Consider the following 21,622-nt stretch of genomic DNA (forward strand, 5'->3'; position numbering starts at 1 on the left):
TCTCTGCTGAGATTTCCTTGCCTTTTTTTAATTAAGAAAATATATTCCTTTACCTCTCTGAAAATAGTTATAATAGCTGCTTTAAATTTCTTACCTGCTGCTTACAATATCTAGAGTGTTACAGTGTTGGTCTCCATTTTTTTCCTTGATGGTGGGTCATATTTTCGTGGTTCTTCATATGATGAGTAATTTTGTATCCTAAACATTTCATTTTGTAGACACTCTGGATTTTGTCATATTCCTTCAAAGAGCATTACCAGTTTTTCTTTTAGCAAGCAATTAATTTGGTTTGATTTAATGGAAAACTGAGTTCAGTTCAGTTGTATTAGACTTTGCCAGTCTGCCCCATGCAATGCATCAACTGAGTTCAGTTCAGTTGTATTAGACTTTGCCAGTCTGCCCCATGCAATGCATGGTTCAGCAATCTGCCAGAGGTTTGAGCAGAGTTTATACACAGAATTTGGGCTACCTCCTATAGCTCTCTCTCTCTTTTCTGGAAATCCTCTTCCCTGTAACTTTTTAGTGACTTATTGCTGCAAGCTGTATCTTTTGATACTTCAGAGTGGAAGAACTATAGGTTTTCTCTTGGAGTTTTAATGACCCCACGCAGTGCTGTGGTTTGTTTTTAGTCTAGAAGCCAAAAAATAACAAATAACAAAAAGAGAAACTCCTATTAATCTTTTTTTTTTTTTTTTTTTGCAGTTGTTAGCTCTTTTCCAGAATCTATTATGTTTAATCTCCAGGGCCTTGAGGTAGTTGCTTTTTGTATTTTGTCCAGAGTTTAAAGTTAATCTGTGAGAGGCTCCATTTAGTAGAAGCTTACTTGGTTGTTGAGATTTTCATCTTTCATAATATTTTCAATTTCTCAAGTTGTTTCTAATTATAGAACTATTTATGCATTGGGGAGCTGACATGTAGCTTTAGGACCCAATTTTATAAAAAAATGACTTGGTGTTCTTTTCCTTACCACTTATTGTTCTATACTTAAATGTAATTCTGTTTTCTCTTTTCCAAACCTCCACTGATGTACATTATTAAAATGACAGAAATCATACGGAAAATTTATAGACTCTTAAATTTGAGATTTACTTTTTGGCTTCTATTCCTCTTTACAAGCAACACTGCTTTTGCCTTCATCCAGCTGACAGAATTTTTTTTTTTTTTCCAAATCTTAAAGAAGTAATGTGGTGAATAGAATAATATGTTTTATTAGTTTAAGAACCAGGAGTGGGAAGAGACTTATAAAAACCCTAAGAAAAAAAAGACTTCTAAGCTTAAGTCAGTGTCTACTTTCGCATATTTATAGACCACCCTTTTATTAACATACAACCAAGAAAAGTAAAGCAAACTTTTTTTGTGTACTTAAGGAAAGTCAGAATAAAAATTTCTGCTTTTATCTCTAACTCAAAGACTTGCCTGGTAGAACAGTAGTTCTGTTCCTCCCATTAGCCCTCTCTTCATGATTTACTTTCTACGTGAGTAGGCAACTCCTCTTTCCATAATGTGTCCTTGTCAGGAGTTAATCATCTTAAATTCTTCCCTATTTCTTCTCAGATGATCCCAAGGTTTCTGAGAGAAGAAAAGCAACTTATCCTGTGATAAAGACTGGGGATTGTTGAGAGATATTCTAAGGTTAGAGGAATGCTGATTCTTTACCCGTGGTTAGTGGGTAGTGAAGTATTCTCTGTTGTGAGTTCTTTATTATAAGATGAGTAGCAACTGCACATTCCAAAAACAAGCCAAAAAGTTATTGGTCCTTCACACTCAATCTCTGAAAATGTCTCAGTAGTCATTTTTGTTCATGGGACAAAGACTTAATTTGTTTTTAATCTACCCTTGTAGAATTTCATTACAGTCTGGCACAATGTTTATGTTTATGCAGATCTTAGCAGTTTTCTGCCTCCCACATTAACTGCCTAGGATCTTTTTCGGTATACTTTCCTGAAGTTTTGAAAAAGAAAAAAAAAGGGTTTTGATTTCCTTCCCTAATTGTTAACTTTTCTCCTTCTTTGTTAGCCCTAGACCTTTTGGGTCTGCCTTGGAGAAATCCATTTGGAGTTGTCAGTAAATGGCAGCTAACCATTATTTACATGCTTACTATCCAAGTTTCTTTTTCCTCTCAATTCTTAAGTGTATGTAAAACTGTTTTTTTGCCAAGGAATTTTATGTTATTGTACGTAGTCAGCATGTTTTCAGCCATTATTGAGAGCTGGTGCAAAATGGAAAACAGCATTATTTATCATTCTCAAAACACTGTTCTGAGATGATTATTCTACAGTCCTTGCCCTCAAAAAGTTTATATAATCTGGTAGGCTTTGATGATTCAGACAAAAATAATAGGGCATAATGGAATTTATACTTAAAATTTATAATGTCAGAATCCTGCATCCAATGTCCTATAACATACATACATACATACATTGATTGATTGATTGATTTAATGTAAGCTCCACACCCAGTGTGGAACTCAGTGCAGGGCTTAAATTCATGACCTTAAAATTAAGATCTGAGCTGAAATCAAGAGTCAGATGCTTAACGGATTGAGCCACCCAGGTGCCCCTCTATATAACATACTTTTAAATAATAGTTTGTAAAACATTCAGAAAGAAACTAATCACTAGTTTTCTCATATTATAAACACCTCTTCTCCAACTTACAGTACCTTTCCCCATCATACATACAAGAGGAACTGTGTTAGTACTCTTGGTATAATACATATTCCACTAAAGAGAGTAACTTCATTAAATAGCAGCTATCCTTTTCGGTGCAGGGAGATAGGGAGACAGAACTGAGGCAAGAAGTGTGAGTAGATTGCTTCTTGCAATCTAACATCATAAATCATTCCCTCTATGCCAAACATTCTGATCAGCATCTTGAAATTTACTTTGTACATCTCCGTGTCCCTCCATTACCTATCACATCATCACCATCATCATCATATACTAATAACCACAACAACATCTAGTAGTGAGCACATTCTATGTGCAAAGCGCTATGCTAATTGCTTTACAAAGATGAGTTCATTTAAATTTTTATAATATCCTTGAGAGGCTAAGTAGCATATTATTATGATTACATAGGCCACCTAGTTTAGAGATGTACAAAGCATCTATTGTGTGCACTGTGGTTGATCCATGAATCTAAGAGCCATATTTTAGTTCCTGTTCCAGGGATAGCTCAGTCTGTGGCCTTGAGTAGCACATTATGCTTCAGCTTACTATTTCCAAAGGATAATAAATTTTAATACCTTCTTTTTTTAGCCTTGTCTACATTACTCTTTAAATGTAATCATAACATTTCTGAGAGAGAGATTGTGGCCCACATTTTAAAGATGCCGAATCCAGGCTTGGAAAAGTTGGATAATTTGTTCAAGACCACATAAAACAGGCAGTGTGTTGCAAGTCTCACTTGAAAGCCCTTTCTTTTAATCACTGTATTCTTTATCCTACTGTTTCTTTCCCCCTATTTTCTCATAAATGTAGATGAGAAGATATGAATTATAGATGTAATACTTCTGGCTTAAAGGTGCTAAAGAAGATATATTTTTTCCCTCTAATTTAGGAGAAATGGTATAGCATATTCATGAATTTTTGGAACATTTACAAGTACATCTAACCTCATGCCTTACAGCCATACCACATGTCTGCTCTGTGTTATGGCATAAATTATATATATAAATATGTTATATTTTTAGTTACATTTTACATTTTGAGGAGGTGAGAGTCATTTAACAAGGAAAAAAGTATGACTAATATTCAAGTTCATATTAGTGGTGCAACTCAACTGTTCTCAAGCATCACACGATCTCCTTTCATGTAAAATGTTGCTCAGTGAGTTCACTTGCCACTTTTAGGGTCTAAGTATTTAAAAGAGAAGTCAGGGCGCCTGGGTGGCTCAGTCAATTGAGCATCCAACTCTTGATTTCGGCTCAGGTCATGATCCCAGGGTCCCGAGATGGAGCCCCATGTCAGGCTCCCTGCTCAGTGGGGAGTCTGCTTGAGATTCTCTCTTTCACTCTCCCAATGCCCCTCCCCCTGCTTGCACTCTCTCTCTCTCTCTCTCTCTCTTCCTCTCCCTCTCTCTCTCAAATAAATAAATCTTTAAAAAAAGAAAGCAAAAGGAGAAGTCATTAGTCATTTTTAGCTGCTTTGTTGGCATTAATATTTTATATAAAAAATAAAATAATAGGAAGGGCCATAATGCTTTGAAACTTTAACAAAGGTAGGACTCTGATCATTTTTAGTTCCATTATTTTTGCTTCTTGTATTTTCCAATCTTCCTACGATGAAACATGTTTCTGTAATATTTTAAATATAGTTATATTTCATAACTACTTTAAAATTCAGAAGTTGACCTGACAGATATATAGAATTGCTTATATCAGTACACCAATAATCGCACATAAGCCAGCATATCCAAAATTTTGAAATTTGGAACTCCTTTTTTTTTTTTTTTTAAGATTTTATTTATTTATTTGAGAGAGAGAGAACAAGCAGAGGGGAGGGAGGAGGGACAGAGGGAGAGAGAGAAGCAGGCTGCCCGCTGAGCAGGGGCCAGACATGGGGCTCAATCCCAGGACCCTGGGATCACGACCCGAGCTACAGGCAGACGCTTTACCGACTGAGCCACCCAGGCGCCCCGGAACTCCTTTTTATATTGTCAAAAACCTAATCCTTCTTCAGATGTATGGAAATGAAATCTAATATCATTGGCTTTTGAGTACTGTGTTGGCTTATTTAAAAGGCTTTTGTATATGCAAAGATATTAAAATAGGTAATTGAAATCTACACTGCCTTATTTTATCTCCTATACCCTGTCTTATGCCAGACACTGAAATAAAGAGAGAACATTTTTGACAATGAGTTGTAAACTATAATAATTTGCCTTTTTCTTTGTAATAACCTGTATGGGTAGACAATAATTTAAATCCCAATTTCTTCTTGAATTGAGAATGTCTATTTAATTTATTCAAAATTGTATTGAAGTAATGTCTTGTAGGAATGTCCTAAAAGTTGTTGCAATAATTTTTGGAGTAACTGTTTCTTTGGAGCACCATGTTGTCTCTGTATTTGTTGCTTGTATGGTCTGTCTGTATTTCAGTTTGTCTAGTATACCCTTTTTTATAGCACAACATAATTGCATGAAAATAGAAATTAGGTAGGATCAGACTTACTCTTGAATTACCTTGGGTCCAGTTTAGAATCACCTATTTTCTTAGGCCTTAAGCACTAAATGGATGAAGGACAAATAGATCACTTGTACCTCCAAAAATATACGGATAAACAGAAATAGTTCATTTAACAAATAATAGTATTTGCTCTGTATCCTGCACTATTATAAGTATTGCTAAGGCTACACCAATATGTAAGACAGATAAAGGTTCTGCCTTTTGTTCGCCACATTGTGAATGGTAAACATCTGGAAAATGCAAATTAAAACGGGATGAGATACTTCTTCCCACTATGATGGAGTAACCAGTAGTGGACTTGCCCTCCCACTAGAGACTATTGTTTTCAGACATTGGACAGTTCACAGCATGGTAATATGATCCCTGAGAGAGAGGATGGGGGAGGAAACTAGGTGAACCCTGGCTTTTTGCCTAAAGGTATTCTCTTGGTGGTGGAGAACTCAAAGAAAGATAGTCTTATTGAACTGAGGAAACAGATCAGAAATTGGGGAAGTCAAGGTAACTGAAATTTACAGAGTACTGAAAAATAGGAAGCTAGCAGAAACAACTACAGAATTCTGCAGAAGGGTCCTTTTGAATCTTTAATGTAATACTAAGTTGCATATAGATGAGATGAGACCCCGTGAGGCTGGAGAAGGAATACCAGGGAGCCATAAATGGAACAATTCCTAGAGTTCCCATAGGAATGGGAGATTTTTTTTCATTCTGAGCAGCCAGAATGTAGAGAAATCTTGTTTAAAACCTGGAGCATTCAGTAGAGATCCAAGAAAGGACACACTTTGGTAATAAGGCTAAACTAGCCTTAGAGTAAAAAGTTACTCCAGACCTGCCTAAACAAAGCTTTTAAGGCTCAAAAGGATCACACTGATCCACCAGTGACTTATATGCCTTGGGTCAGAAAGCAGCTGCTTAGCCTTCCTGTTGAAAGTTAAGAATAAAAGGATATTGACTTCCTTTGTTAATACATCCTTCAAATATCCCTGATTGTGGAAGAGTTTGGGCGCAAAGACTTTACAGCCAAAGTCTTTTAGTCTTTCCCTTCTAACTCAACTATATTGTCAGCATATTTTGTTGGATATTTTTTCTGGAAAATAATCCAGTCATTAAAGCTAGAAATTAAATGATTATAGTCTGATTATAATGATGATGATTTATACAATGTTTGTTTTATGAAAGTCTGAGTCTCTCAGTCAGGTGATTTATACGGTGATTAACATTTATAATATCCATGAGTGCTTTTTAAAACTCACTTTTAAAATAATTTGTTTTATTGGAACTCTTATTTGTAATGCTTGTCTTTGCTTTGGTTTTCTACTGCATACTATTCATTTAGCAAATAATTATTACCCAGCTATCATATGCCAGACAGTATTCTAGGCACTTTAATCTAAAGTATTATATTTGAATGAAAAAAGATGTATAGATTAGGCTAATATTTGACGATATATGTTCAGCCCATTTAAAAGAGAGAGGGCTAAATTTATACAGAATTTGCTGCTTTGTTCATTAGTTCTGCATCTTTTATAAATTGTCAAGCTATTATGTAAGATATAGCAAAGAATACTATGTGTTCATCAAAATTTATTCCCTTTCCTCCTTGGGACTTAGGTAAACTATATATCCCAGCCTTTCATGTAGAGAAGTGTGTTGTGTGACTGAATTTTGAACAATAGGAATAGAAATAACGTATACAGATTCCAGCTAGGCTATAAAAACGTCACATATGCATCTCCCTCTTCCCCCCCCCCCCGCCCCATCTTTTTAGCTTGTTGTGGAGAACCCACAAGAGAACAACTCTAAGGCTTATCTTAGGATAAGAAGCTACCTACTGAACACCCATATTGAGTGAGAACTCTCTTCTGTTTTGTTTTTGGTTTTTTTTTTTTTTTTAAAGATTTTATTTATTTATTTGACAGAGAGAGAGATAGAGCAGGAACACAAGCAGGGAGAGTGGGAGAGAGAGAGAAGCAGGCTACCTGCCGAGCAGGGAGCCCAATGCGGGGCTCGATCCCAGCACCCTGGGATCACGACCTGAGCCGAAGGCAGACGCTTAACGACTGAGCCACCCAGGCACCCCTCTTCTGTTGTGTTAAGCCACTGAGATTTTAGGGTGGTTTTATTTCTTGGGCTACCCTAGTACAAGGAGGAAACATGATTGTACTGTAACTGTGGTGATGTTTCTATGGGAGAAGACAGTGATTTTTACAAATACCTCAGTGAGTTGAGACTTCAGCCTTTCTTGCCAGTCTGTTGTGTACACCAGTTCGTTCAGGTGAAAACACTGCTCTCTTCCTTTGGGCTCGGGTGCTAGCTCTGATTCTGCTTGAACCACTGGGAGAACTGCTTTAATCTCTCTACTCCCATACCCATGTCTCCATCTCCCTGTCAATCTGTATCCGTTCTTCCACTTCCCTGAAATCAAATACTTTCTCCTCCTCATGCAGTTGCCTAAATATTTTGCTCCCATCTCAACGTGGAACGGACAGAAAATAGAAAATCAAATTAAGTTACCCAGTTGAGATATAGTTTACTACAGTGCATGTTTCTCAAATTTCCTTCATTGGCATAGTTCCTTCATGATTTTTGCCATTCCTGCTTCTAACTGTACTTTTTTAACCTAATATTTTCTTTGAATTTCATGCTTTTATTTAAATAAATTTACTTTAAAAGAAATTATATATTACTAGTCAAACTGGGAAGTCAGTACCACACACTGTAACTGTACAATTATCCAGAATGTTAATTCTAGCTAAATACTTTACCTTCAAATGGCACTGACATTAAAATCTTTTCCCTCTTTTTTTAAAAAGGTGGATTAGCTAGTATTAGCACATTAAAATTTTCTTCTGTACCTATTCTGAAAGATGGAAACATAATTGAAAAAGGAATAACATTGTAGCCATTTCATTAGTCAGAATAAGCTAGACAATGCGTCATAACAACCACCTTACAAATCGCAGTGGTTTAACACAATGAAGGTCTATTTCCAGTTTACCCAGCAAGCCTGGGCAACTGTCCAGGACAGCTGTTCTTTATACAGTCGCACAGCAATTCAGGCTGTTTCAATCTTGTATCTGTACCATCTCAACATGAGACTTCTTTGATTTTCCTGTCAGAGGAGGAGACAGACTATAAAATCATGCAGAGCCTATGACACCTGTGTTCTCATTTCATAAGCCAGAACCAGTCACATAGTCCTTCCTAAACTTCATGGGAGCTGGCAGCTGTAGTCACCCTTATGTCTAGAAAGGAACAGAGACTAGGATGTTGGTAGGCATTAGTGCAGCCCACCATACTATGTAATTCAGTGCTATTTACTGCCAGTTTTATAGATCATTTAAAACCATCTCTTGCTAAAATGAGTTCCATACCTTGAAGAACAATATTGTTGATGAAATAATATAATATTCTAAATCGAAAGACCTGGATATGGTTTTATATACTGTGATCTTGGGTAAGAGATCTTGTGATTCTGTTTTCCCATCTGCAACAAGGTTAATGTGTTCCTCAAAGAAAAATTATGAAATGTAAATAAAAGTGTAAAATAAACTGTTATACACATGTAAACAGGGCACCTGGGTGGCTCAGTCGGTTAAGCGTCTGACTCTTGATTTTGGCCCAGGTGGTGAGATTAAGCCCCAGGTTGGCTCTGTAATCAGTTGGCTTGAGATTCTTTCTCCCTCTCCTTCTGCCCCTACCCCCACTCATGTGCATGCTCTCTCTCTAAAAAAAAAAAAAAAGTTAGCTATTATTTTATTGGTTGTAGCATAGCTTTTTTGAGAGTAAGATATTTGTTTTTAGAGCTATGTACCTAGCGTTAGAATCTGGCTCTAGCAAGAAGTTAGTTTCACTAACAAAAAAGACTATGCAAGTCCCAAACAGAATTACCTGTTCCCACTGATTTTCTAAAACAAAGTTTAAGCATATTTCTCTGCAGTCGAAATGCTCTTTCATAAAAATTTTCTTATACTTCATTTTGCTTTGAGTTACCAAATAAGATCAGGGCAAATTTATCATTTTTTGCTCTTTAAGAAAACTGTCATCAATAAATGTAATGTTTTTTATTTGATAAAATTTACAATGGTGTGTTTAGTAATTTTTAAAACAAAGAGTGATACTTAATAAAATTAAGAATAAATTCATAAATCAAATAAATATTATCTATTTATTATAGACCATTGATATAAAATCTGTAGTCACATGTACCCAAAGTAATCTGTTTTTCTAGGTCACTTGCTCCTGTCCCACCTTCTTCCCTAATTTCCTGATAGAGTTTATAAAGGAGTTCTATTTCTTCTTTAAATAGTTGGTATAATTCACTAGTGATGCCACCTGGGACACGGCTTTTCTTTATAGAAGATGTTAATTCAGTTTCCTTACGTTTTATTTATCTATTCAGATTTTCTATTTCTTAATGAGTCAGTTTTAATCATTTGTGGCTTTCCAGGAATTTATTTCATCTAAGCTGTCTAATTTGTTGGCATAAAGTTGTTCATAACCTTCCCTTATAATCCTTTTCATTTCTGTAGAGTTGATAGTGATGTCCCCTCTTTCATTCCTAATTTTAATAATTTGTGTCTTTGCTGTTTTTCTTGATCAATCTAGTTTAAGGTGTTTTCAATTTTGTTCATCTTTTCAAAGAATTCTGATTTCAGTACAATTCTGTTTTTATTTACTATTTTATTGCTTTCTGCTGTAATCCTTCTTTCCTTTTTCTGCTTGATTTTAATTTTAGTTTGCTCTTTTTCACCTTTTTAGAAACATGAGCTATTTCCCTAGTAGCTTTTTAACTGTTATATCCATAAAACTCTTCTTTGAAACTTTTTAAAAAGGTAAATTAGAAAGACTTAGTAATTCTCTCAAAATTAGCTTTTAGAAATAACCTTGTACTTTTGATTTTAAATAGAAAATTAATGAACATTTATTAAACTTTGTACTGAGTTGGGAGGCATTCTGAAGTACATTTTTTCTCTTCTTTAAGCCCTGTGGCCCCTGTTTCATACCTTTTTGTGGCACTTAGCTTTCTCTGCTTTATATCATGACTGTTCTTACTCTCTCTTATCTCCATCATTGAGTTCTTTCAGGCCAGAAAGTGTTTTAATCATGTTTGAATCCCATGGAGCATCTAATACTGAGCTCTGCACATGGTAGAACACAGTAACGTTTTACTGAATTGAATGAAAGAGCTCTCTCATACATTTTATGGTTGGTTTACAAATAGTTGTATTCAGTTTTCTAACAAAACAGTTCTCATTTTAAAAGTATCACTCTTTATATGTGAAAATTTCATTTAGCATTAAATTTACAGTTTGTGTAAATGATGTATCTTAATACTGCCAAATGATTATGAGAATCCCTAATATGTATCCTGATGGCTCTGTTTTTGTTTACATAGAAAGTAGATTCATAATTATATAAAACTCGGGCGCCTGGGTGGCTCAGTTGGTTAAGCAACTGCCTTCGGCTCAGGTCATGATCCTGGAGTCCTGGGATCGAGTCCCGCATCGGGCTCCCTGCTCAGCGGGGAGTCTGCTTCTCCCTCTGACCCTCCCCCCTCTCATGCTCTCTCTATCTCATTCTCTCTCTCAAATAAATAAATAAAATCTTTAAAAAAAAAAAAAAACTCTATATATAGACTTTTTAGTAATATGTTGTCTATATATAAACTTTCACCTCACAACTAGAACTTCTGAGTAAGAAAGTACAAGTAAACCATTTAGCCCCAATATCACAACCTCTGTAGTCAGTAGACAACTTTATGAATATATTTGTGATAACCCGTTATTCTTGAAGTTGTTAGTTGTGAATAAGTAAATACACTAATGTACCTTCTCAAATTCCATTTCTTTTTGTTATTTCCGGGTAGCAGTTTGCTGCGTCACTGAAACTGAGTAGTTCTATCCTTTATTGGATTATGTACAAATTTAAAATTCTTAATGGCATTTCAGTTATTTGGATGTTGTTACTTCAGAGTTTTTTGTTTTGTTTTCATCATTAGGAAGTTAGTGTTAAAGTCTTTATGTAGTAGTTTCTTTAAAAAAAACTTACTTTGACTTCCAAATTACTAAAGTTTTAACAGTCAGAATATTTTCCCCACATTTGGATAGCTTCTGTAGTCTTTGCGTGATGCTCCAGGGAACCCCTTCCTTTTACTGGAACCATAATGCCATAAGTTGATGATGATTAACTAGCTTTCTTTCCTTCTTTCTTGTTTTTTTTTAATGGATATAGTTGCTGTTATTCTTGGAAATGGTAAAACTATGTAAGGTGGTTTTTTTATTCAAATAAAATGAATTCCTTTTTCCTCCTTCTAAGGCTGTTCACTGTAATCAGTGGAGATAAAGAAGGTTCATATATGAGCCTGTCATGGATAACTAGAGGCCATACACTAACCAATATTTGAATTGGTAAACAAAGTTTACTTTGCCACACTGCACACGTTTTGTATTTCACTTATATTTGCACAGCTTTCAGAGAAATCAGGTGTCTGTTATGTTTGTTGTCAAGAATATGTGCATTGTATCTCTAACTACATAATATATCTTTATTCAGATTTAAAATAAATGTGTTCCAATTATTTGATACTTCACGGCATAATATGGATGTAAAACAACATGGAACAATTTTTATTTGCAAAGTAGAGTCAGAGAGTGGGGAGACTAAAGGGTAGTGGGGAGGATAGTGCATGGTAATTGAGGAAGTTGCAGGAAAAAGAAAAGTGTATAAAACATATATTTCATTTATTATACTTTCATAGGTAATCAGAAGAAAAGAGAACTGGAAAATACTCTGCAGCTATGTATTAATTTTGTAGTTGGTTTTAGATCAGTGAGGTTTTATTTTTCATTATAAAGAGTCAAACTATTTCTACAGTAGATTAGTCTTTATTTGATAAAGATTGTCATGTCAAGTTCTGATTTCCTCTCTCTGCATTGTATCTGGAGGTTTTTGTTTGTTTTTTCTTTAGATAGATACTTTCTCCTTGCAAAAAAAAACCAAAAAAACAAGGAACTGTGTGAATTATAGTTCTTTTTCTTCATCTGCTTTTCACTTACATCTAGTCTATGCCAAGTTGTCAAATTCAATTGGTTTTTCTTTCTCTCTCCCTTTTTTTTTTTTTTTTTTTACTTTGTTGTTTTTGATTCCTCTGTTTTGGGGAAAGTGCATAACCAAACAGTAAAAGCTCCTTGGCATTCCCCTTCCTTCAAGGTGTTGCTTACGTCATTTAAGCATGATCAGGAGCAGTAATTAATTAGGAGTTTGGATAGGTTAGAAGGATGGTATTCCCTCCTATTTCCAGATTTTAACCACCATAGACTGGGGGTTAAGAAGGAGGAAATAAAGAATGTCACAAATATCTCTCCTACCCTTCTCCCCTACTCTCCCACTCCAGGAAATTCATGGTACCCAAAGGTTTATTTTCTAATAAGTGTTTAGGAGCTAAAATGTTATGAATATTCATATAAGTTTCTGCCTATGAGGGGTGCCTGGGTGGCTCAGTTGTTAAGCGTCTGCCTTCCGCTCAGGTCATGATCCCAGGGTCCTGGGATCGAGCCCCCACATCAGGCTCCCTGCTCAGCGGGAAGCCTGCTTCTCCCTTTCCCACTCCTCCTGCTTGTGTTCCCGCTCTCATTGTCTCTCTATGTCAAATAAATAAATAAAATCTTAAAAAAAAAAAAAAAAAAGATTCTGCCTATGAAAGCTCTGTTAAAAACTTTTTAAAATATAGTTTTCTCTTTCCAGATAAAATTTCCACTGTTTTTCTCCAACTTCCTTAATAGTTCTCCAGTTCCTATGTTTTTCTACTGTGTTTTCCTCTAAGAGTTTTAGAATTTTAATTCTTACATTTAGGTCTTTGATCCATTTTGAGTTAATTTTTGTATATGGTGTAAAATATGGATCCAAATTCATCCTTTTGCATGTAGATATCCAGTTTCTCCAACACCATTTATTGAAAAGATTGTTCTTTCCCCATAAAATGGTCTCGGTACCTTTGTAAAATCATTCAACCATGGGGTTTATTTCTGGAATCTCTGTTCAGTTGGTCTATATGTCTGTCTTTATGACACATCCCACACTGTTTTGATTACTTTATAGGAAGCTTTATGGTAAGTTTTGAAATCATGAAGTGTAAGACTTCCTACCTTGTTCTTTTTATGATTGGCTTGGCCATTCAGGGTTCCTTGAGATTCTGTATGAATTTTAGGATGGATTTTTCTATTTCTGCAAAAAATGTCATCGGGATTTTTATTAGGATTGCATTGAATCTATAGATCACTTTGGCAAGTATTGCCATTTTGACAATATTAAGTCTCTGAATCGGTGAACAAGGGATGTCTTTCCATTTATTTGTGTCTTTAATTTCAGCAACAGTTTGTAGTTTTTCAGTGACAAGTCTTTAGCCTCCTTGATTAAGTTTATTCCTAAGTATCCTTTTTATTGCTATTTTAAATTGAATTGTTTTCTTAATTTCATTCTGGGATAGCTCATCGTTAGTATCCTTTTGTGTATTGATTTTATATCTTGCAACTTTGCTCGGTTTAACTGTTTTATTGTAGAATCTTCACTTTTATTTAAGGTTTTCTATATTTACGGAATGTTGTCTGCAAACAGAGATAATTATACTTATTCCACTCTGACTTGGATGGATGCCTTATATTTCTTATTCTCACCTATAGCTAAAATCATTTTGTCCTCCTTTCATGTTTGACAATTAACTTGTCTTAGGTTAATCTTACTGAATATGCTCTTTATCATAAAGCCAACTTTGTGGAGAGTTTCTTGGTACTTTATGTTGTTCTCATCTTAAATGAATCCTTCAGTTCTCATTTTCTGATCCTTGCTTTGGTTTGACCTGCCCTCATACCTGTCTCCAATAATTATCTTGAGTCCCATGCCAGTTCCCTCCTAAAAATTCCCATCTGCTCTGAAACCTTTATCAAAGACAGATACCTTAGTAGTTATTTAAAACCCTTATTTTAGCGCCCTTGATACTTGCTTGGATTAGGTGTGCTTCAACATTATCTACAACATTCCAGTTTACAAAGTCACCAACACGGGCAGATTTTCTCATTCACCATTCACATTGCTGTGTGATATATCTGATTGCTCTTATTTCCCACCCCTCTGTCTCCTCTCCAAGTGATCTTGGAAGAATTCGTGAGTACAGAAAATACTGATCTCTCTTCAAAATAGGCCCCAAATGATGGATACTTATAATTAGGACTCTTTAAAAAAAAAAAAGAAAGAAACGCAACAGTTATATTGCTAAAAGAGTGACTGGAAAAAAAATCTTAACTTTGACCATATACATTAATACTGCTAGAGATGAGGCCTTGATTTATATTTTATAACAACTTTTTTCTTAGCAAAGTCCCCTTCCTTATCTGCTATGATGAGGTATTTATAGATACCTTTCTCTAACCCAATATTCACAAACTTTAGCATGCATAGAATCACAAAGATTGCTGGGCTCCACAGTTTATGATTCAGCTGATCTGAGGTGGAGTCCGATCATTTCAATTTTTAACAAATTCCCGGATAATGCTGTGCTGCTGGTCCAGGACCACATTTTGAGAACCGGTGGTCTAAATCACACTATTTAATTTTCTTTCTTGACCCACATATTTCTCATTGTCTAACCTAGACCATTTTGATTTGGGTAATCTAACACATTCTAAGTTACAACATGTTTTCTTCAACATTATTTCCTTCTCAATTAAAAGAAAAATAATTGGTGATACCTCCTTTCTTGTCATTCTCCCATGACATCTTCGATGTCTTTGTTTTCTTCCTTCCAACATACACACACAATTCAGACTTTACAAATCATGCTGCATCTGTGATGGTAGTGATAAGGACAACACCAAAAAACAGTAATAAAAAACAGCTAGCATTTATGGAGGACTTATTATGTGCTAGGTACTGTTCTGAGCATTTTATTTGAATTAGTGTAACCTTGCAATCCCCCCCATGGTATGGGTACTTAAGTTATTAAGTCCAAATAACTGATCAGAAACTTAGAGAAACGTTCTCAGCTAGGAAAAAGTGGAAGAGATGGAATCTAACTTAAGCTTTCTGGTTTCAGAGCCCAGACTTTAATTCCTCTGCTGTCCAACCCCTCACTACTATACTATCATGTTATGTCACAGTAAAATAATCTGGCTTGGTGTTAGAATCCTCCTACCCATCTCATTTCAACCACTTTCTAAAAAATGGTCTGGTAAACCCTTTCGACACAGAATTCTTGTACCCAGCTGAATCATCTTTACCATTTTTTACTATGAAGTCTATTAAAATTCTAGGCTTCCAAGCAAAATATCATGTCCTATCTTTCAAACTGACCTTTTGTGTTCTCCATCGAACAGTATTAAGACTATTGGACAACCTGTCATAGCTGTGATTGTACCTCCTGTGTGTTTGGACTTACAGACAGCACTAGTTTTCTGTAATTTGTATGAGAGCAACATTATAATCTACCTTAAAAGATAATTTAAAGTCATTATTAGACATGTACAGTATCCCATGAATGAAGGTAGAGATGAAGGTAGAAAAAAAAATCAAATGTCCACCATGAGCTGTAAAGATAACCGCAGTTGGAATTCCTGAGAAGGGAAAATCAAGAAATCTGCATGGCATCGAATTTACAAATCTCTGGGATCCTGATTTATGCCCTTGACTCCATCTCATAATCCTTATACATTCCTCATATCCACCCCCCTCAGTTTCTCCTGCCATCCTTCAGTTTCTTCCTTACATATCTACCCTAAGTTGCTGATTTCTGTCTACTAGCCTACTATTTTCACTATAAAAATTGTTATTAAGATTTTTAGATATATGGAATCCCTTGACCAGGGACCAGTGCTGTCTTTGTCAGAACTCAGCAGGTAAAATAGTTATTCTGCTGCCATGATAAAAAAAAAATAATAAAATTCTAGTTAAGGACTTAATAGCTTTAAGAATTAAATTATAATCATTTCTTCTATACAGAGCAATACTGGATAAATAAAATGTTTCATTATTTTTTAATTGGTTGGTGAGATTATAATGAAAGAGCCTCTAATATTGGCTATTAGTAGCCTGCAGATCTGCATATAAATCACTTGAGATCTTTGTGATAGTGACTTTTAAAAATAGTCTCAGTTATTACAGTTTTAGCAGAGGTGAGAGTTCTGCTATTTCAAAGCTTACTTTTGGCGGAGAACCATACTGTTAGCACCCTTAACTCTTGTTGCTATGGAGACAGTAACAGGATTTATTTTGTTTTTTAACATACACTTAAAATATACATACATATTTTAAGATTTAAAATGTGATTTAGTTGCCTGTAGGCTTTGAGTATTCGCACATTTCAAAAGTACTTCTTTTCTTTTTTAATACTTTATTATTTTTATCCTCCAGAGAAAATAGAGAATTCTGGCCATTATAATGACAAAGTTTTATATTACTTTTTACAGGGTCTTTTAGGAATAACTTAGAATCCCCTGTGGATCAGTAATGGATGAGGATTTTGAAGAACATGCAGAAACTTTTGAAAAAAGTAATGTGATCTTAAGCACTCCCATGTCTTGGACACCTATAGTTATGACACAAATATATAATGCATACAACTCAATTTCAGATTCAAATGATACTTTTGAACCAGTGTTATGCTAAGCACTTTCACCCTGTTGTAATTTATTTTATGAAACTCAATTTGAGAGTGCCAAAGTAATCTTCATAATTTTAATTTTTAATGTATTAAACTGATTACTTAAATGTATATTAGTAGTGTTCTTTAATTCTTCCCCCTAAAAATCAATAAATAGAACTCATACAAGCCTTCGATAAATAGAACTTTAAATTCGTGAATTATACTTTTTATTTCATTCCTTACAAGAATGAATGGATTCCATGTCATGGAATATTACTAATCCGTAGAACTCCTGAGTACATGTGCAACTAAATCACCTCTCTTTACCTTTAGCATCCAATGTCAGACTGGCATGGCCTAGCTAACATCTTAGACCACTAGCAGTTTTGACTTCTTACCTTAATAAACTCAGCTGTCAGGTGATTGATTTCCTTTTAAGCTAGGTAGATTAATCCTAGTTATGGTATTTATCACAACCGAGTGTCATAGCAGTTATTTCTGGATAAAGAAAACCTTTGGTTACAGTTGTTATAAACAGAATTTTAAAACTCAGCCCTGTACTTTCCTCAGTTCATACCTTTATTTAATGGCAAAGGAAGACAAAATAGCTCTTTGCTTTCTAAAGAAAGAAAGTAGCTAAAGGTGATAGACAATTGCAACTTAGGCTCATAGTTTTGAATATTAGATTTTAGCTTTTCCAGTTTGCAGTGACTTTTTAACAAGACCCATCTCCTCTATGAAGAATGTAGTTCATTTTTTTTTCTGGCACAAAAAAATAGGGTAACCTGATCTGAGTCTGACAGAGTGTGTCGTTCATTTAAGTGCTTCCATCTGTTGCCTGCTGTTCCCCTTACTCATGACCCCTCTATGTTTCTCTCTTTCCCTTCTCCTTCCCTGTTTCTCTTTCCTTTTTCTTTCTTCTTTCCTTTCTGTTTTCTTCTCTCTCTCTCCCTGTCTTTCTCTCTCACCTTTTTCCCTCTCCCTCTCTCTCTGTCTCTTTTTTTGTCCTTAGCCCCTCTGAGGAAGGCAAAGTTTGTTGAGAGCCCACGAATTCCAGAATCCGAGCTTGGCTCACCAACCCTCGCTTCAGCTCAGAAACTGGACGTGGATGCGTACTGCCCTGGTAAGCATGCATGCAAAGTGTCTGCTTTGACAGAGGGAGGTTTGGATCTGACCCATCCAGCAGAGCAGTGTTTTGCATGTATACTTTTCATAAAAACATATCTGTAACCCCTTTTGCAACGGATTGCGTAATTTCCTTATTAGAACATAGTTTTTACTGAATATCCTTTTTTACTATTGATGTAATAATGAGTAAGTATTGAAAACCATTTCAAGGATAATTTTCAAAAGAATTAAAATAATTTTGGTAGGTAAATAGTTTTTAGGGTGATTTTTGTGATTTGAGATACTTGAAGAAATATAGCTTTGGTCATGTGCAAACAAGAATATTAAAGATACGAATAAAAATGTTCATTCAACACTAGCCCTTTACGTATGACCTACTTTTTCTGACTCCCATTGGATTTCTATTCAGAAAATAGTTGTGATGTTGGAAACATTAAACTTAAATTAGAAAAGAAACCTTATAGGTTCCCAGTTTGGGCTCCTGGACATTCACTTTTAGAAATACCTCTTCTCATGAATGGCCTATGAGCACATGTGGCAGTTCACTAAAACCCTTCTCCTGTGGGAGCCAAGCTGAGACAGAGTCATTATCAGTGCTTAGATTCTTGCAAACTGAGATGAGTTGCCTGGCAACATCCTTTACACTCACTCTACAGTGAGTCCTATAGAGCTGTGTCAGAAATGTTCAAAGATCTAGTTGAGTATACAGATCAGAGCTTTCGTAGAAGGCCTTAGAAGACTTGGTTTTAGGCCTTTTGTTTATTCCTGCTCATTAAAATTGATGTTAAACCACAGAATGAAACCACTTTACAAATTTATAGCATTCTGTCAGCAGAATAAAATGATTTTTAGTTCTAGGGAAGGTGTCAATAACTCTAATCTGAAATGTCAGGATAATGTAGCTCTGAAGCCAAATAAGACATGTTTAAGGGGGAAAAAAGATAATAGGCGAAAACCTGGACCAAACCTAATCAGAGACATTGATTGTATGGGTCAGTTTTAAATATTGAAAGACCTTGGGGATTTTACTTTCAGGATGCAGAATCCCAGGTTTCACCCACTGTCGGAGATGACTATTTTTATTTATTTTTTATTTTATTATGTTATGTTAATCACCATACATTACATCATTAGGAGATGACTATTTTTAAATCAATCACAGTTATGTATTAGGAACCAACTTTTCTGTGTCTGAGAGGAACAAAATAGCTCTTTAAATGGTACCATAGCACATGGTTAGAAGAATCTTTTTCATGTTTTGAGGTACTATCACACTTCTTGGGCAATGGAATAGTGTGCTTTGCATTTCTTCATGGGAATTTTAGTATAATAAAGTAAAACAAATAAATGCACTAATTCCCTATTCCTGCATTGAGTTTTGGGAAAGAAACTCTGTTGGAGGCCTTTTCTTTTCCAGATTTGCAAGTCAGAATGACTGTCAGGGAGACTAATCTTTCACTTCCTGATTGTCCATCTGACATGTTTAATCTAATCTAGCCATTGTTGTTGTCAAGAAGCAAGGTAGCTGCTTTTTGTTGGAATGCCAGTGCTGAATCCCTATGAAAAATCTTATCCGTGTTATTTTTTATGTATATTTCCCACAAATATGAATCTTTGCTGAATTGGAATTGAACCAAACTAAACCTCAGTTGAAACTTTCAGAAAGCCAGGAAAAAACTAAAACATGTTGCCAGAATGTTAATTGCCACGCTCCTCAGTCTTTCCTTTTCTTATCTGAACAGATTTAATGCACAGAAACTTCTTAGTGTTCTATACTCTTTTATAATGAAGTTATTAAACTCTCCGAAAATAGGTTTCTACTGAGATAAGATTAGTGACCTGAAGGTTGAAGCTGTTATCTTCTACATAGTACCAAAACTTAACAATGAACAGATGAATTCAGTGTACTCACAAAGCGAACAAATAATCCGTTCCTTTTGAATGTCTCTTACATAGGATATACTAACAGAACAGTGATCGTGTTTTATTGTATACTTATATAGTAACTCAGTTAAAGCTGTTTCTCTTCTTGTCCACCTGCTTTATTCATTATCACATGCAAATTTAGGAAAATAGTATGTATATCTCACAGAGACAACAGTCATAAACCAAAGGCTGGAGCAGTGGCTTTCAGATTTTGGCATGCTTCAGAATTACCAGGAAGACTTGTTTAAATGCAGATTGCTGGGCCCACCTCAGAATTTCTGATTCTGTAAACCTGGGTTAGGTTGAGAATTTGCTTTTCTGACGAGTTCCCAGGTGGCGCTGAAGCTGCTGGTTGAGGTTCTACACTTTGAGGAACAGCTGGGTTACAGGACTGCTCCAGGCTGCTTACAAGCGGTCCAGTGAACAATTCCGGAAAGTCATTCTGCTCTTGACTTCTGAGGAACTTAAACCTTTTGATGCCTGTACTTTAGGTTGGAAGAATAAAGCTTTTGTGTCTAAGAAATGGACATGTCTTTTTTTGGTTGGTCCTTTTGTTCCTGGTATTTGTGTACCTATGTCTAGTTTTCAATATTGTCCTACATATAAAAGGAAATTGTGGATCAAACCAGAGCAAGTCATTGATACTTGGTCTGCAAAGTCTAGAGAAAGCTATGCTGAGATATAGCTGTTGATCCAGAATATTTGTCTAATAAATTAAGGGATTCAGTCTACATAGCATTAGATTCTAAAATACCTAACTTACATTTTATCATTCCTCAAATCAGACTTGTATGCGGAAAATATGAGAAAAACACAAGTGAACAGTATGGTTTGGTTCTGTGCTTAAAACCATGGGACATGATTGCTGATTTTACGTAACTGACCTACTAGAGCGTAGGGGATGTTAAGTGAATTGTGTTTGATAATTGTCTTACAGTAGGGAAATTAAGACCTAGAGAATTTAAGTGATTTGTATGGGTCACAAGCAGAATTTATTGTTGAACTCTTGAAGTGGACATTATGTAATCCAGGAATAGATTGCCCATAATTCTGGTACTGTTTAAATTCCATAAACACCCTTTAACTACCCTTAAATTAAAAAGCAGAAAATTCAGTTTTTACGTATGAGACTGGGCTGTAATCTATTTTTAGGATACCCAACTGATATCAGTGATTTCAATAAAAGCAATTCCCAAGGTAAGAGAACTGATTGATTCATCCTACACTCTAACTTTCCTGCTTATGGCATTATTTATTAGCTGTGTGGTTTTAGGCAAGTCACTTAACCTTTCTGAGTTTCAGTTTCCTCATCTGTAAAAATAGGAACAGTAATCTTAAATCAGATTAATAAATATAAAGCACTTAGCAGAAAGCTTGATTCATAGTAAATGCTTATAAATGTTAGCTAATTTTGTTACTCTTGTGATAATCCCAAAGTATATTGCAGGGTGTTAAAGTGTTTTCTAAATAATCAGAGATGGGGGAAGATGTAAAGATTTAGGGTCATTTTTATTTTATTTATTTATTATTTATTTATTTTAGAGAGGGAGCGGGGAGGGGAGGGGCAGATGGAGAGGGAGAATCTTAAGCAGGTTCCATGCCTACCGTGGAGCCCAACTCGAGGCTCAGTCTCACAACCCTGAGATCATGACCCGAGGCAGGCAAAATCAAGAGTGGGACGCTTAACTGACTGAGCCACCCAGGTTCCCCTAGGGCAATTTTTAGTTAAATGTATCTTGTGTTTCAGT

General features: G+C 35.3%; 1 protein-coding gene across 13 annotated transcripts in view; it reads left to right on the forward strand.

The window, feature by feature from the left end:
• TANC2 (tetratricopeptide repeat, ankyrin repeat and coiled-coil containing 2) overlaps window positions 1-21,622 on the forward strand; it is a 361,287-nt gene that overhangs the window by 166,713 nt on the left and 172,952 nt on the right. For 9 of the 13 annotated variants that reach the window (XM_032429352.1, XM_032429355.1, XM_032429356.1 and 6 more), the window contains one exon: window positions 17,833-17,943. The exons of the other annotated variants lie outside the window; for them this stretch is intronic. In XM_032429352.1, the coding sequence (XP_032285243.1) occupies window positions 17,833-17,943 (111 nt within the window). The remainder of the gene's footprint in view (window positions 1-17,832; window positions 17,944-21,622) is intronic. 13 annotated transcript variants of the gene reach the window in all.

The sequence above is a fragment of the Phoca vitulina genome, unplaced genomic scaffold (genome assembly GCF_004348235.1).
Source record: "Phoca vitulina isolate PV1807 unplaced genomic scaffold, GSC_HSeal_1.0 scaffold41, whole genome shotgun sequence".
In the NCBI taxonomy this organism is placed as follows: Eukaryota; Metazoa; Chordata; class Mammalia; order Carnivora; family Phocidae; genus Phoca; species Phoca vitulina.